The 12,574-nt window shown below is 37.6% G+C and overlaps 1 protein-coding gene across 1 annotated transcript; it reads right to left on the minus strand.

Moving 5' to 3' along the window:
* Positions 1 to 1,901: 1,901 nt before the first annotated feature.
* On the minus strand, positions 1,902 to 12,574 carry LOC122999748 (cleavage and polyadenylation specificity factor subunit 3-like). Its single transcript, XM_044376944.1, has 18 exons — positions 12,373 to 12,574; positions 11,644 to 11,707; positions 11,411 to 11,508; positions 10,907 to 11,035; positions 10,571 to 10,748; positions 10,365 to 10,454; positions 9,524 to 9,674; positions 8,208 to 8,383; positions 7,962 to 8,120; positions 7,186 to 7,332; positions 6,523 to 6,675; positions 5,884 to 5,992; positions 5,537 to 5,635; positions 4,302 to 4,396; positions 4,058 to 4,145; positions 3,880 to 3,946; positions 3,459 to 3,555; positions 1,902 to 2,253 (listed from the first exon to the last, which is right to left on the minus strand). The coding sequence occupies exons 1-18, from the start codon at positions 12,441 to 12,443 to the stop codon at positions 2,164 to 2,166; spliced, it is 2,061 nt and encodes a 686-aa protein (XP_044232879.1). The 5' UTR covers positions 12,444 to 12,574; the 3' UTR covers positions 1,902 to 2,163.

The following is a 12,574-nucleotide window of genomic DNA, read 5'->3' on the forward strand; positions in this document are numbered from 1 at the left end:
AACCAATGAAAACAGTTTTTTGATGGGAGACATTTTTTAAGTGTTATTTTTTGTGCTTAAGTCTTGTATTTTATTATTATTTTAATTGCCAGTCGGACTGTCATTAAATTCTTTATTACTTTTTAAATGACAATCAGCCAGTACTTGATCACCTGTGCCTTCTCTTCTTCTGTGGTATTCGAATGCACTAGTCAGTATTTTTAATGTCGCGTGATGTTTGTGTTTGTTCGCCGTGACGTTTCTGTGTCATTATATGCAGACGATCATTTATTCTATTCTGTTAAATGTTACGTTCACTGAGTATTAAACCATCTAAAGGTCTGTTTGTTGTATGTTTACGTGTCGGACCGACTGATGTTCAGTGAGTCTGATGTTGTGTTTACTGTCTGCTTTTTAATGTCTGTAAAGTCGGTGTTTGAAACTGATGAGAAATAAATTGTTTAATAATTCTTAAGAACGCTCTGTGATGTGATTTTACATCCATGTGTTGTCAGTGTGCATCTAAAGGAATAACAGGCAGAATTTTCTCTGGACTTTTTGTAAATACTATTTTAATCCCTCCAACTTTTAGCTTGTTTGATTCATTTATTTAAAATCTCTGTAAACAGCCGTCTCGGCTCTAAATTGATCAAAATGCTAATATTTTCATCTCTGGAAAAGGTTCATCCAGGTAAAAAAAATATTTTTAATCTGTTTTTATTTACAGATAAATCTCCTAAAGAGACTCTCAAATAGATAATCAATGACAGATAATGCAGGAAAAAAAAACATGCAGCGCTCTTTGTAGTTCAGATGTAATAAAACATTTTAGTGTCGAGGTTCATTGTTGACATTTAAAAATAGTCGTTTGATTTTTAAAAAGTATTGAGGACACTTCGGCTGATTTTTGGTTTGGTGTTTTATAATGTATGTGGCTTTGTTTCATTATTATGATGAACAGCATTAAAACCAATTTAATCATAACTTTAAGGCTGCAACTAAACTATTGTTTTCATCATTGATTATTGTTGATTTATTATTTGGTTTATAATACGTCCATCACAGTTACGTTTTCAAATGTCTTGTTTTGTCTGACTTAAAGTCTAAAACCCAAAGACAGAAGCAGCAAATCTTCAGATAAATGGATTATTAAAATAGTTGCTGATTAATTTTCAGTCAGCTAATTGATTAGTTGTTTCAGCTCTACAGTATTAGTTTGCTACACAACACACACTTGAAATGACTCTAAAAAAATAATGAATGGAAATAACTTTTCTTTTTTTAAAGGGAGGAAGGCGGGTTTAAGAAACTTGAGTGGTAATTAGCAAACGTTAGCATGCTAACATGCTAAACTATGATGATGAACATTGTAAACATTAGCATTTTAGCATTTAGCAGCTAGTACAGCCTAACTTAATCGTTAGTTTGACAAAACAGTCCCTTTTCAAAGTCCACTTACTAGCATTTTCCAGAGCTTTTAACCATATCATAGTTTTCATCAGTGGAGTTTGCTCAGCTGACACCGACATGTGAGCTCAGTAGCTGCTATGATTTCAGATTTGATACGTTTTCCATTTTATTTTATTTGTTAGATGTATTTTCATTACTTGTGATTCGATTCAAAGCTCTGGAAGAAGTGAGTTTTGTCAAACTTCCTTTTATCAAAGGACAAGAAAAAACTTTGGTGCCTGATACTGTTGGTGTTATTAATAGTATTAATAGTATAGTTATATATATTAATAGTATAATAGTATTAGTCTTTCTGTTCTAAAGCTGGGTAAGTTTTCAAACACAGTTGATGCAAAATGTCTATTTTTTACTTTGTTAAAGTCTTAAAGTCAAAACGTCAACTAGAAACAACAATAAAGTTCAGTTGAATCAGATTTATCTTTGAGGAAAACGACTCAAAACTCTCACTGAACAAATGCTTACAAAGAAAATCATTTTATTTTATTCTTTTCAAAACAGTTCAAGTAGAAAAACAATCAGCTGAAACTCATGATCCGTCCTGAAGATTCCTTTGGAATCGTGTTTCCAACAAAGAGTCCGTCTTTGTTAAAAAAAGTTCATCATCATCATCATCATCGTCATCATCTCTCTGTGGACACGACGAAGTCAAACCACAGAGCGGAGAGGAGACCGCCGTCCCCCCCATCAATGACATCACAGAGTGGGCGTGGCCCATCAGAAGGTGGGGCTAAGGGCGTCGTAGAGCCGATGAACGGCGACCTCCACCATCTCCCTGAGAGTCTCGTCCTCCGCACACGTCACCGACTGCAGGTCAGGACACAGAGGTCAGAGGTCACACAGGTAGATGACATCACCAGCAGACGGTAATTTAAATCAGCAGGAACGGAGCTAATTTATATAAAATGTTAAAGAGTTTTATCGGCTGCTTTGACCCGTCGGTGTACCTGCCTGCACGTTTAGTTTAAAAATAAAACTGATATGTTTTTAAGGATTTATGTCGTCAGTAGGAACCAATGAGCTTCGAGCTGCGAGACACAGACAGAGAAGGGAAGTAGGAAGGTATTGAGGGACGGACAAACATGTTGGTGGTTTGATTCTACATGAGATTTAATGAATAATAATATTCATAATAACTAAAATACAGAATAACACGACTGATTAATTAACATACAGTAATTGATAACTTGCTAACTGTAGGTGTGTTAGCATTAACGTTAGCATGCTAACACACTTAATTTACAGCTGTCGGATGAAAGTAGAGTCCAGATTGAAATGTCCTAAAAAGGCCACCATACAAACACTTTCCTCTGACGTGTTTTTTAACTTACTCAGTATGTATTATCAATAACATCTCTGTATCGTGTTGTTTGATTGGTGGATGTGTGTGTATTAATTATGTTGCGCACCATTAAAATTATGTCATTTTATTCTAATTTTAGGTTGAAAATGACACCGTGACTTAACACTGGCTGATTTACAGTTTGGTTGATTAATGAGCATTGTTCCTGTCAAATAAATAAATAAATAAATGTAAATGAATTGGAACATCCCTCAGGATTAAACTAAGAAGCTAACAATAGTTGTCTCATAATGTTTCATTCATTTTCACAATTTCTGTTGTGTAATAAACTTTTTGTGATTGTTAAAAAAACGTCTATTAGTTTAATTACATTAATTAAATGATATTTTTTCATAATATATGTGATTGTCTTACTTATTGTGTATTTTAAAAGATTATTTTTATCATTTTTTTGCCTTTATTGGATGGCGGGCAGTGAAGAGGCAAACAGGAAGAGATGAGTACGACATGAAACAAGAGTCCCTGCTGGAATCAAGTGTTTGTGATGATCGTTTTCTGTAAATTAAATATCCTGTTGTGATCTGTGTTCTTTCCTGAATGAATAAAGCTCAAAAAAAAAAAAAAAAAAGCTTTTAAGACAGTTTAAAACACAGGAAATCAAACGTAAACACTCTCGGGAGGTCTCACTCTGCTCAGTTTTCGTACTCACTCTGGTTTCTGGATCGACGAACGCGGTGACTCCGTCCACCGTCACGCTCATGTTTTTACCGTCTTTGAAATTCACGCAGTCGTCTCCGAACATGTCGCTGCAACACAAACACCAATATTCAAGTTAGTCTGTCAGTACGTTTGTTTACATCGCTTCATTCAAGTTTTTTAAAGCCGACTGTGAATAAATATTTTGAGAATAAATTAAATTTAAGTAACTAAATGCAAGAAAAGTTTCATTTAAAGTTTTACAAGATATCTCTCTTACAAAAGGTTTGATTGTTTTGTAATGCGGGGAGTGCCAGGTGGGCGGAGCTTTGGAAAACATCTGGTTGTTACAGGTAAAAAAGACCAAACAAACTGTTTTTTTAATATTTCTGCTGAACACAAATAAAACAAACATGTGAGTGAAGTTTACTCACTGCAGCATGAGCACCAGTCTCTCCACAAACACGTCCATGTCGAAGGTTTCACGTTTGCCTTCAAGAACTGAAACAAACAAAGAGCCTTTCTGTTAATCACTGCACTATATATACAGTATAGATGTAAATCTGCAGCAGTGTGTGTGTGTGTGTGTGTGTGTGTGTGTTTACTTCTTACATTTCTGAGCGTTGGGGTTGGACTGGACCTCCAGGACCACCGTAGCGACGGCGTCGGCGTACATGTCGTTGAGCGGGTTTGCGATCCACTGAGGACAAAAACAAAAAAAAACAAACTCAGTCACATTTAAACCTGATATTAAAACAGTTCACTGAGTGTGTCAACATCGTTACCTGCGACCGCATCCTAAAATATCTACAGACTGACTGACTGACTTCAGAAACGTGAGAAACGTGACTCTGACCTCCAGCAGCACCATGCCGGCTTCATGGACCAGAGTGATGCTCTTAAAGATCTTGATGGTGATCTTCTCCGCTCCGTCCACCTGCTCCACGTCTCCTGCAAACACACACACACACACACAAAACATGAGCATCAGATTAGATTTAACGCTGTAGCTGCAGCATTACTGGACGTTACTGCTGTCAAACAGATTTACAGGATAAAATAACACAGAGGAGAGAAATGTTAAAAGGTAGAAATGATTTCATGAACATTTTTGAGTTTTCATCAAGGTTTCAAATAAAGCTGAAACGATTAGTCGATCAACTGAAAATAATTTAATCATCTCAGGACTCTAAACACCAGGAAATGAAAGATCAGCGTCCATGAATGTGATGCTGCTGGTTTAAAAAAACCAACCTGAAAGTGATTCCCCCACGGGGACAAATAAAGTAAATCTTGAACAAATCTGATAATCCGTTAATAATTTCTGTCTTTTTTTAAAGCAAAAATGTCAAAAAAAAAAAGGTTTCAGCATCTCAAATGGAATATTTGTATGTTTTCTTTGTTTTTAGTGAATATTAAACTGAATATTTTGGGTTTTTGGTTTAAAAACAGAAAAAAAATTACGTTTTAATTACAAAAGAAAAAAAAAACCCAAAACGACCAAATACAAACAACACATGGACAGTACGCCAGAGGTTACAGACATAAAGCAACAACTGTTCTACCTACAAGGTTTCAGGTTTCTATTTCATTGTATTGGCTTTAATATCTTGAACAGTCAAAACTCTTCTTAACTTAAATGTCTCTTATTTATATAATCTTTCATATGTGTCCACGATCCATCTGCTGCTGCAATAACAACTCTTAATTCCTTCATCTTGCAGTTTGTCACATGCAGCTCTTCACTGTCTGGAAATGTTGTGATTATTATTTATTGTGTAAATATGTTATGTGTGCTGTATTTATGTTTATATAGTTGGATAGTGATTACTGAGCGTTTTCTTCTATCCTCTACAGCAAACACATTACACCGACTTCAGTCACGTGGACATTAAAGTGAAAAGAAGTAAAGTGAAGTAAAGATTGATAGACCAAACCATTAATCTATAAATCTGAAAATTATTCGATAATAAAAAATAATCATTCGTTGCAGCCCGAGTTGCCAAATCCTCCAGAGTGTAACTGTTCTCATCCAGTAAAGAAACAGAAGCTTGTGAAGTGCAGGTGAGGTTTCAGGTCTGCTGGACTCACCTGCGAGGCTTCGCAGCTGGCTGACCAGCAGCGAGATGGGTCCGCTGTAGGGGATCGCCTGACTCTGAGTCACCGTGCTCATACACAGATCTGTGTAGTCTGAACAAAGAGAGGAAGACAAACAACGAGTCAGGAAACAACGAGGAAAACCAGGTAACCTGAACACAACACACCAGGGATGCGTTCAGGGACACCAAGAAGCAGGAAGACAACAAACACTTTTCTCCTGTGAGGAGAGCAGACACACGATATCTGTTAGTGTTAGATATTATCAAGAATGAATTCAGTAAACAATAAACAACAATAAACACACACACACACACACACACACACACTCAGGTACTGACTGGAGAGGTCGCCGGGCGTCAGGATGTGATAGTTGAAGTTTCGTTTGACGAGGATCCCGGAGACCCGCTGACCCTGAACGCACTTCTTATCAGCCAGAGAGCCCATCACCTGCAGCAAAGCATGCTGGGAGTTAACGGGGCTCAACAACACACACACACACACACACACACACACATCATACCTGGCAGCTCATCAAAATATAATAAACACTGTTGATTATCAAGTTTACAGTATTTTATCTTCATGTTTGGATCGTTCATGTCATTTTATAAAGAGTCTCAGAAAATAAAGTTTCTAATTTGTTATTTTTATTATTTTATGTGAAGCAATTTGTAAATAAGTAATAATTAAAGCATCAACGATTAGTCGATTAATCAGTTAGTTAACTATTCAATTAATCGCCAACTATTTTGATATTTGATTTATCATTTGATCAATCATCAATTTCTCTGGTTCCAGGTTCTTAAATATGAATATTTTCTGGTTTCTTTCGTCCTCTCTGACAGTAAACTCATTCTAAGACGTCATCTTGTTCTTTAGGAAACAGTGATCAACATTTTTCACCATTATCTAACATCTACAGACCGAACGACTGATCGATTAAGTTTAAATTCTGATCGACGAGAATCTTCAGGAACCTTTGCGAGTTTCTCTCCTCTGAAGTTGAGCGTGACGGCTTCGGTGTTTCTCGGGTTGTGGACTTCGATGTCGACCTCGTCGTTGTCTTCGTACTCGCGGATCAGAGCCGCCTTCAGACGAGCCATCTCGTTCTGCTCGCCGTGGACCAGAATCTGAACACGACAGAGAAACACATCAAAGACACGAAGCTTTATGGAGCCTGATGGTGATGTTCACATGCTTACAGTTATTATTATTATTATTATTATTATTAGCATATTAACATGTTTATGTTTGCACGTTACATTTAACACTTTAACAAATGTGAACAGCATCAACATATCAAATGTAATTTACTGTTAATTGTTCATATTTTTAATACTCTATAGTTGATACTTCCCCGCCAAAATAAAACTAATTTATTTTTAATAATGTAACTGTATCTGCCACCTCGCTGCACAGGAAAAAAAAACTACATTTGTAGAGAAATAAAACAAAGAAATCATGTGTAAATAAAAAAAAAATCAGAGATTGAGAATAAAGTCAAATAGACATTATTAAAATAATTATTATATATTGAAATAAAACAACATTTCCTTAAATTATCACTTTTTTCTCAGAAGTACAACTTTTTTATCTCCATTATTATATGAAGGACTTTTTAAAATAAAACATTTACGCACCACGTGAGGAGGTTTGAGCGCTCGGATGAACTCGCTGGTCTGCTGGTAGTCAGTGTGAGCGGAGAAGGAGATGTAGTCCACCGACATCTTCAGAGGAAGCTTCTGACCCGACATGGTGGCGATCTCGTCGGGCTCCGTCATGATGTGCTGAAACATGCACACACAAAGTTATGACATCACTTCCTGTACAGCCTCTGTATTTAAGAACAATCTGTCATTCAGTGTTTTTTCTTTTGTTCTGTGAGAATGTGAAAAGTGTGGTTTATGTTTTATATTTTAGGACAAATTTGCTCAACAAAATTTACTTTTAGAAGTCGAAACCTTCAGTGATTTTAACAAATTTATAAGAAATATTAAAATTAGTTGCATAAATGATGAATCTGCAACAACAAGTTCATCACTTGATGATGTTTTTAGTTTATATTATATCTACAATATTGGTTTGTGGCAACTAAAGCCTGATTAATGCTTTTACGGTTATGTGTAAGCAATTCACTGCACTTATATTCATTATTGATCATTTAATGATGAATCACTTGATCTATAAAATATCAGTCATGAAAAATGACAGTAAGAATCTTCCAGAGTTTTGTTTTATGCAGCAAACAGTTTAAAACCCAACGAGATTCACTTCACAGTGATATAAAACAGTGAACAGAAGAAAATTCTGTGATTGGAGAATATTTGGCCGTTTACTTCTTGAATAATTATTTAAATAATTAAACAATAAAAGCGAAGGGGACATTACGATCTTGGGTCCGAGGGGCTGAGCTCACCTTGGCGAGCGTTCCCTCCACACAGTATCCGGCGATGATGACGCCGTTACGCTTGTCGGTGCACCAGCTCTCGAACAGCTCTCTGGACAAACCGCTCTGCATCATACCAGGAGACGCCATCACCACACTGGGACCGATGTCGTCAAAGTGATCCATGCTCTAAAAACCACAAATGAACAAAGTAAATAACACTAAACACAGATCATTCATTCAACAATCAGACGGGATAAAAACGCGCTCGCTGACCTTCAGGTTGCTGATGTGTTTGAAGACGAAGGGGTTGTTGATGTTGATGGCTTTGCGGATCTTGTCGTTCATGGCGTTGATGTAGGTCTGGTAGACCGCCATGCACTTCCTGGCCAGAGACGAGGCGTAGTAGATGGGGATGTCGTGGAGCTCCGGGTGGTTCTGCCAGTACTCGTCTGGATCACACACACAGTATAAATATACACTTAGTACTTATTATACTCACAGTACACATAGTAAATATACTGTATACGTAGGATTTTAAGATCAGGTCAGAAGTGAGTAAAGGTTTTAATTCTGAGACATTTTGAGCAGAGAAGAAGATTTTTTTCTAGCACATAAATTAAACTATTATCACAAAATGAATCATTTAATTTGAGGAAACTGAAATTTGAGATTAACACATTTCTTCTCGCTGTTCTGGAGCTTTTGATCGTTTCACTCCGGCTTCCTCTGCAAATTATTTGAAATTGAATTTGAGGTTTGGTGCAACATCTTATTTTGAAGGGGGTCGTCTGACACGAAAAACCAATAGATGAAATGTTTTTCTAAAGTCGACGTATAAACTAAAAAGGGAAAAAAAAAGAGAGAAGAGGGAAAAATAAATAAATAAAATATAAAGATGTTTTAACTTTGAAAATATTGGAGTAAATTTCCACGCAGACGTTATTTTGATTAATCGGCCACATATTTAAAATCTGCTGCAAGAATTCTCCAAACACAGTAAGAGTTAAATATTATAACATTTACTTGAAGGTGGGTTTAAGTGTCTTTTATCATCACTGCTACTTGATTTGAAATGCATGCTGGGATACTTGTTTACCCCCTTCAACTAAACAGATGGAGCTTAAACACTTTGAGGAACTATTTTTAGCATTTTGTACTCGGCTGTGACTTTATGACCTTTCACATAAAGAGAAAGAGAAAGAACACAAACTAATTCCACTCAGTAAATATTACTCATCATAGTTAACTGTTTGTTTACAGTGTTAGTAAACAACAATTGAAACTTATGAAAAGTCTAAAAAATAATATAAAACCTCCAGCAGCGGATGTCAGATCATCACATGATGTTTTCCAGCTGTTCCCTCGTCTGTTTTTCTTCTTCTGTTTATCATATTTCAGCGGCTGGACGCTAAGAGACGCCTAACACAGCTCACTCAGAAATCCACTGTATCTCATAAGCATTTTATCCGGTTTGAGTGACTGTTTCAGTTTCCCAGTATGAACACACAACAGACTCAAAACCTGTTTAGAATAAGTTCTGAGTCTAGATTTGAGTCTGGATTTGGGACTCGGTGTGAGTGTCGTCTCACCCAGGATGAGCAGCAGCTCCTGAGCTCGTCCCAGAGCGAAGACGGGGATCAGACAGCGACCCTCTCTGTTCACGATGTCGTGGACGGTGTTGCAGAAACGAGCCTCCCTCTCCTCCCGCTTCTCATGGATGTGAGTCCCGTAGGTCGACTCCTGACAGACAAGACAGACGCAGAATTTCACACATTTTTCAGGTACAAGTCTGGTGACAAAAAAACAAACTATGAACTGATCTAATTAAAAGTCTTGTCTAGAGCCTGATATGTTTATATTTTGACTCTATCACCACTGAAAATAGTCCCCAACAAATGCACTATTTTGTCCTGTTTATTTGTTAAAAACTACACTTACCAGCTGTTTTATGACATATTATAACATATTTGTGAGGCATTTTTAGCTCCCAGCTTCCCAATCGATGCAGCCGGTTGTGTCGGCTGCTTGGAGCTCCGTATACCTGCTCACATGTCTAGTTTAGCAGTAAAACTACATATTTGTGAGGTGTTTTTAAAGATTTACATCTTCAGTAGGAACCAGTGAGCTGAGACACAGACAACAGAGGGACGGAGGAATAAAACCAGACATAATTTAATGCCGAGAAATGTTTCCGTTGATGGTTTTCTTTTCTTACTGGAGGAAAAACTGAGCTACTGCAGCACAGATGTAAAGCGGGAACATCTGGAGAACGTAGTTTACATTTACATATAAGTATGTAAAACAGCATACGTATAAATACCACAGTGCATGGTATAAATACTCAATTATAAGTCAAAGTCCTGCAGATGAGATTTTATTTAGGTGTTATCATGTAAATGTACTTAAAGTATGAGAAGTCAAAGTACTGACGGTGATGAGGATGTCTGGTTTAACACTGGGAATCTCTGCTGCCATCAGATGTCGGTCCTCCTGACGGGAGAAATCTCCTGTGTACAACAACTAAACACACACACACACACACACACACACACACACACACACACACACACAAAGTATTTATCTATAAGCATTTTAGAAAGAAAACGCTGATAAATCATGTGACCGGCGCGTGTTACCTTGACACCAGCGATCTCGATCATGAACATGGCGGCTCCCAGGACGTGGCCGGCGTGGTAACACCAGAACTTGATGCCGGCTACTTCCTTCACCTCGTGGAAGTTGATGGTCTCGATCTTCTCCATGCTCTCCTCCAGGTCGGTCTCTGTGTACAGCATGTCGTCCGCTGAGATGTTACTGCAACGACAATTCACCTTCACTGAACCCGAATGTCTCTGCAGATACTTTTAAACGATCATTCAGGTGATTTTCTATATTTTTCCTGAGATTCGCTGACAATAAGAAGAATATAGAAAATCGTCAGACATCACTCCTGATATTTTGACGGCTCCTACCTGACTTTGACGTAGTCAGACAGCAGCCAGCGGTAGATGGCCTTGGTGGCGTGCGTCATGAAGGTGCGTCCTTTAAAGCTGGTCTTCTGCAGAAACCAGGGCAGAGCTCCACAGTGGTCCAGGTGGAAGCTGAGGGAGGAAGTGGAAACGTTTCAACCAGGAGTTATATGTTTGTCTGTGAGTGTGTTCACTAAGGCTGGGAAATGTAGTTTCAATCTGTTTCACAATATGAATACAAATATTTTTCTGATATCTATATATATATATATATATATATATATTACCATAATCTGTTGAAATATCTGTAAAGTCACATATAACATGACGTCATATCAGTCAGTTTAAATTAAAACAGCTTTGAATCTTTAATTTTGGACAAAATGTAGCAAGGGAATGAATTGATTTCAGTGTAATTTGTTCATGTTTATGTTCATTCTGTGTTGTTTGTTCATGTTCAGGAGTTGGAGGTCGTGTATTTATCTGTCAGCTGTGAGCTGAACTCACTGGCTGATGAGCAGCAGGTCGATCTCAGCCGGATCAATCAGGTCGATGTACGGAAGAGCATCCATTCCCTCCAGACCAGGATGGATCCCACAGTCCAGCTGAACAACAACAACAACAACAACAACAACACACACACACACACACACACAGATGTTTTACACACTCTGCAAACAGGCAGACTTTCAGGTTTACATCTGATGTGACGAAGGACAAAACAAAGGAAGAAGTGTTACCATGATTTTTCGCCCCTTGAACTCCAGGATGATGCAGGATCGTCCAACCTCCTGTCCTGCTCCTCTGAACACACACACACACACACACACGCGTTCAATCTCATGTCTGACTAACATCTAACTTACATCCAGAGCTTCGTTTCCCAAAAACATCTTAAAGGCTAAGATGACAGATGACCGTCAAATCCATCTTACGAACGAAGAGGTTTTTTTCCCAAAAGCGTCAAACTTGAAAAACTCTTAAAAATGATGTTAAATTAACGACTGACTCCTAAACACTCGCAGGAGGCTGAGAGCATCTTCAGGAACCAAAACTGTTACATGTTTGATTTATTTAACTTTTCAAACTATATGATATATATATATAATACCGACCTGAACAATAACGTATATATAACTTCACTAATCAATCAGATAATCAATTCTGAATTTATATAGGATCCACTGAGAAGCACTTGATGTCTGTTGATTAACAAACGCATGTTGGTGGAAGATAACAGCAGTTATTATAATAAGTGTAAAACCTTCATTTATAAGAGCTAATTGTTATTTCTGGTCGATGCCGAAGTGAAGAGTGACCTGTAAGGATTCGTTAAAATTCTTAAAAAGTCAAGCTTAACTCTGTATTTGCGTTTTTTAACAATAAAAACTCTTAAATGAGGAACTTTCTGAATGGAGTTTAGTTTGCGAGCGGCTCGCTGGTTAAAAAACATCCGTGATTAAACTCACAGCGGGCGGATGAGCAGCTGGTCGCTTTCCTCCGCAGGAACCGTGCTGTCACATTTACGTTTCGCTGCCATGTTTACTTTAATAAACCCGACAGGTGGTTAACAAACAAAAAAATTAACTCATAACTTTGCTAGCTTTGATGCTACTCGCGCGGAAGCTTTGTTTACTGCGTCACTTCCTGCTCGCGCTGAAATCTCTCCGT

This window comes from Thunnus albacares, chromosome 16, assembly GCF_914725855.1.
Source record: "Thunnus albacares chromosome 16, fThuAlb1.1, whole genome shotgun sequence".
NCBI lineage: Eukaryota > Metazoa > Chordata > Actinopteri > Scombriformes > Scombridae > Thunnus > Thunnus albacares.